The sequence below is a fragment of the Arvicola amphibius genome, chromosome 11, assembly GCF_903992535.2.
Source record: "Arvicola amphibius chromosome 11, mArvAmp1.2, whole genome shotgun sequence".
Taxonomy (NCBI): domain Eukaryota; kingdom Metazoa; phylum Chordata; class Mammalia; order Rodentia; family Cricetidae; genus Arvicola; species Arvicola amphibius.
In genome coordinates, this window is record NC_052057.2 from 38,752,199 (window position 1) to 38,756,660 (window position 4,462).

General features: G+C 44.6%; 1 protein-coding gene and 1 non-coding gene across 2 annotated transcripts; one reads left to right on the top strand and one right to left on the bottom strand.

Annotated features, from left to right (window-relative positions):
- Positions 1-840: 840 nt before the first annotated feature.
- Positions 841-913, bottom strand: Trnav-aac. Its single transcript has one exon. It is a non-coding gene; the product is annotated as a tRNA-Val (tRNA).
- A 1,067-nt stretch (positions 914-1,980) lies between these two features.
- Positions 1,981-4,037, top strand: Actrt3 (actin related protein T3). The gene is made up of 2 exons (XM_038348005.1): positions 1,981-2,370; positions 3,074-4,037. Exons 1-2 carry the CDS (start codon positions 2,171-2,173, stop codon positions 3,987-3,989), a joined length of 1,116 nt encoding a protein of 371 aa, XP_038203933.1. The 5' UTR covers positions 1,981-2,170; the 3' UTR covers positions 3,990-4,037.
- The last annotated feature ends 425 nt before the right edge of the window (positions 4,038-4,462 follow it).

A 4,462-nucleotide genomic window follows, 5' to 3' on the forward strand; every position in this document is an offset into this window, starting at 1 on the left:
GCGCGCTGGGCATGCGCAACATGAGAGGAAGGTGGGCTTTCTACCGGAAAAAGGTTTTCCAGCGTCTGAACCAGGACAATTTTAGCACAATTATTTACATAGAATTCAGATTTTCTGCAGCAAAGGAAGAAGCGCACAGTTATCGCTGCACTGCACGAAAGTGACAGCAAGTTTTGATGTTTTCGGGTAGATTCCTCCCTAGACTCTGCGGACGTTTTAAATCTTAAAAACCACAACTTTGTGGTTTAAAAAAAAGTTGTTTTTGGACCTTACGGAATTTACCCATGACTTATTTTAAAAGACAGTCTCAGAAAACCTGAGACTTTTCCCCTACCGGAATCTTTGCATTATAACATCTCTGTAAGAATTCGTGAATAAAACCATAGACGTGTTAATAAGAATAATGTTGAGGTTACTTTATTTTATATTTCTGAGTTTAAATTTATTTTTAATTTTGCCCTTTTGTCGGGCTCCTTTTGATAACGGGTTAATTCTGAAATATATAGTGAACTTGTCATACAGATTAAAACACAGTTTGGTATGGAAGGGAAAGCGGAATCTCGAGAGGAAAAAGTAAGTGGCTAATACAAAAGTGTTCCAGAGGCGATAGAGCTAATAGTTTTGTTTGGCTTGTGGATCAACAGCCATTTCATCGGTCCGTTTTGCTTGGTGTTCTCGGGGTGTTTGTTTTCAACATTAAAATAGTTGAGTAAAAAGAGATTTCTTAGCGTATTTCCTCAGGTGGCAAGTTGCCACTTGTAGGATTATCAGTGTTTTTGAGAGCTTAGCTTTTGAAGAACCCAGACTAGCAATAGTTAGAAGAAGAGAAAAGAGAGCACATGTTTCCGCCCGGTTTCGAACCGGGGACCTTTCGCGTGTTAGGCGAACGTGATAACCACTACACTACGGAAACCCAGCTGGCCTGTGGTGGCGAATAGTTCTTGATATGTGGTGTTCTCATATACGCTTTGCAAATGCTTTTAAGATTTATGTGTTTTCGATGGGGAGAGGAGGAAAAAAAGTCACATCGTTAACTAAATGGTGCTGAAACTATTTCAAACTCTGAACTTGTTTGCAAACTCTTTACAAATCCCCGCCGCTAAAGACCAGGCACACTCTGGCCCTTTTGCTTGGTTTTCGTCTCAGTTCCGGCAAGTTAGGCTCTCTTGCTGGAGAAGCTGTGGTGTGCAATTGCCAGGGTCCCCTCCCCTCGGCCGGCTTCTGGTGGAAGAACGTGTAAATCACATTTTTCCCACACACTGCTTCCAAATACTTACCAAATGTTCTAATTTGTACCAGTTTTAAAACCCCTAAATGAGGGATGCGCGAGATGAGACGCCAAAGACGCTGTTTGCCGCGCAATGTACTTTCTTCTGAACTGAACTTTATAATAATCTAAGGAATTTCTTTTCTTACCAACTGACAGACGTGTCCTTATTATATCAACCCCAGGAAATGAAAATTAGCTTCGAAGAACCTAGAGATAGAATCCAAAAAGATGAAAAAGAAGAGGAAAAGAAGGAAAGAAGGAAAGGAATGAGGGATGGGGAAGAGAATGGGGGAGGAAGGAGGGGGAGCTAAGCACCCCAGAACTCAGAGGCTGAAGAGGGGAATTCTAGTGAGTTATCTAGACCAGCCTTGCTAAAATGTCTTACAAAACAACCAAAATCGTCCTGCCCTTTTAATTGCGTACACCTTTAGAAACTGCAGGAAAGACGTGGCATTGTCTACGATACCTACAGGACATAAACTCGTTTCACACCCCAGCACACCCCCCCCCCCGAAGTTGAGCGTTCCTCCAATATTCCCAGGCCATCCCCGGGTTTCAAGGGTGTCCACCAGTCTCCCCGTGGCCCAGAAACACTCCGGTTAACTCAGGGACTTTGGGACAGTCATAAAAAAAAAAAAAAAAAAAAAAAAAAAAAAAAAAAAAAAAAAAAAAAACTTGTTATAGTTTTCTAGAAAGTTCCTTGCAAATCGTGAGCTTTCCTATGTTTCGCGAGGGAAGCCCGGTTTTTTGGTGTTCAGGTTGCGCTGAGACTCAGCCTAGAGAAGCGGCCGCACGGCCAGCGGGTGGCTGGGTCCTCTGTGACGCTGCGTTTCGGGTGTAGGACCTGGCATAGGCCGGGAGGGGCGGCCCCGAGGCCGCAGAGGCAGCTGCGCCGGCGACATGAGCGGCTACCAGCCACCGGTGGTGATCGACAGTGGCTCGGGAATGATCAAGGCGGGCCTGGCTGGGACCCGGGAGCCTCAGTTCGTTTACCCGAACATTCTGGGCCGGGCCAAGAGCCACAACACTGCAGTGGACTGCGCGGTGGAGCTGTGTGTGGGTGACCAAGCTCAGGAGCGCAGGAGCTTCCTGTCCATCAGGTACCATGAGATGCTGCAGCTTGGGTGGGTGTGGAAGAGGGCGGAGAGTCCAGAGCTAAAGCCACCCTGAAAGGACCAGGGAGAGCAACCCCCTCACGAAAACCTCTGTTCTCTTTACACAAGTGTATTCATAGATGTCCGCCTAAGAATGTGACTTAATTTATAGCTTTGGTCATTTGGCATGGTCTTTTGAACTATTTACAACTCTACCAGAAAGTGGACATTTCCCAACTTTTTGAAGTCACATTCTCCAAAGAGGAAAAAAACTGGCTAAGCAAAATGCCTGTAGAGAAAGGTAGCCATTTACTGGCATTTATCTTCTATTGTTGACCAGAAAGCAATGCTGGTCAATACTTACGTTAGCTGAAACAGACCAGAGAGGACACGTATTAGTAAAGATTAGCACACCTTTAATGCCAGCAGAAGCAGAGGCAAGAGTCTGAATTCCAGACCAGCTTGGTCTGCAAACTGAATTCTAGGCTTAGCTAGGGCTACGCAGTGAGACTGTCTCATACAAGAACTATCAAATTATATATATTTTATGTGTATATTATGTGTATTCCATATTATGTATATAAATTATATTATATATTAAAATTATATAATAATTTACATATATAATTTTATATAAAATCTGAAAACCACCATTAACAACATCCACAAAAAGCACAAGACTTTACGTATCTTATTGTTCTCCCTCCAGCTATCCGGTGGACCGGGGCCTCATTTCTTCCTGGGGGGACATGGAGATCATGTGGAAGCATATCTATGACTATAGCCTAAACCTGAAGCCCAGGGATGGCCCGGTCTTGGTTACTGAGCCTGCGCTGACCCCGCTGGTGGACCGGCAGCACATCTCTGAAGTGTTCTTTGAGAACCTGGGCGTCCCTGCCTTCTATCTGTCTGTCCAGGCTGTGTTGGCACTCTTTGCTGCCGGCTTCACCACTGGCCTGGTGCTGAATTCAGGTGCTGGGATTACTCAGTGTGTGCCGGTCTTTGAGGGTTACTGTCTACCTCATGGTGTAAAACAGCTCGATGTGGCGGGACTCGACCTCACCAGCTACCTCATGATGTTGTTGAAGAACGATGGCATCATGCTGCTTAGAACTGGGGACAGAAAGATTGTGGCGGACATTAAGGAGAATATCTGTTACGTGGCGATGAACTATGAGGAGGAAATGGCCAAGGAATCTGGCCTAGAGAAAATGTACACACTGCCTGATGGGAAGACTATCAAGCTCCATAACCAGGTCTTCCGTTGCCCAGAGGCCCTCTTCTCGCCAAGGCTTCTGAATGTTGACGCGCCTGGCATTGATAAGATGTGTCTCAGCAGCATCATGAATTGCGACACGGATCTCAGGAATGCCTTCTTCTCCAATATTATCCTTGCTGGAGGGTCCACCACTTTCCCTGGTTTAGACAAACGATTGGTTAAGGATGTGGCGAAGATGGCACCGGCCAATACCCCTGTGCAGGTTATCGCTCCCCCAGAGAGGAAAATATCCGTGTGGATGGGAGGGTCTATTCTTGCATCCTTGTCTGCCTTCCAAGACATGTGGATCACTGCTGCAGAATTTGAAGAAGTTGGACCCAATATAGTACACCAAAGATGCTTCTGAAATGCAGACAAAAAATGAGTAAAACATTTTTGAGTGTACACAACAAAACACTATGGGTATTCTAATTCTGGGAGAACAAAAAACATTTCTGTTATTGGGATGGTCACTTTCTTTTCTAAAATGTTTTTGGTAGTTCCGGGACTCAGACTTAGAGTCTCATGCATGCTAAGCACTCTTCACTCACATATATATATATATATATATATATATATATATATATATATATATATATATCCCAAGCCCTCTTTTTAACTTTGTATTTTGAGATAGGATCTCCTGCTACATTCATTGCCCAGGCTGGATTTCAATTTGTAATCCCTGGGCTTCACTCTCCCAGGTAGCTGGAAGTTACAGGCTTGTGACTTTGGGCCTGGTTCTCAATATAACAGGGCAGGAAATGGTGCAATTGTTAGGTTTCAAACCCAGGACAAATAGCGAAGGTGTCTATTTAACACACCAGACTGGACACTGAC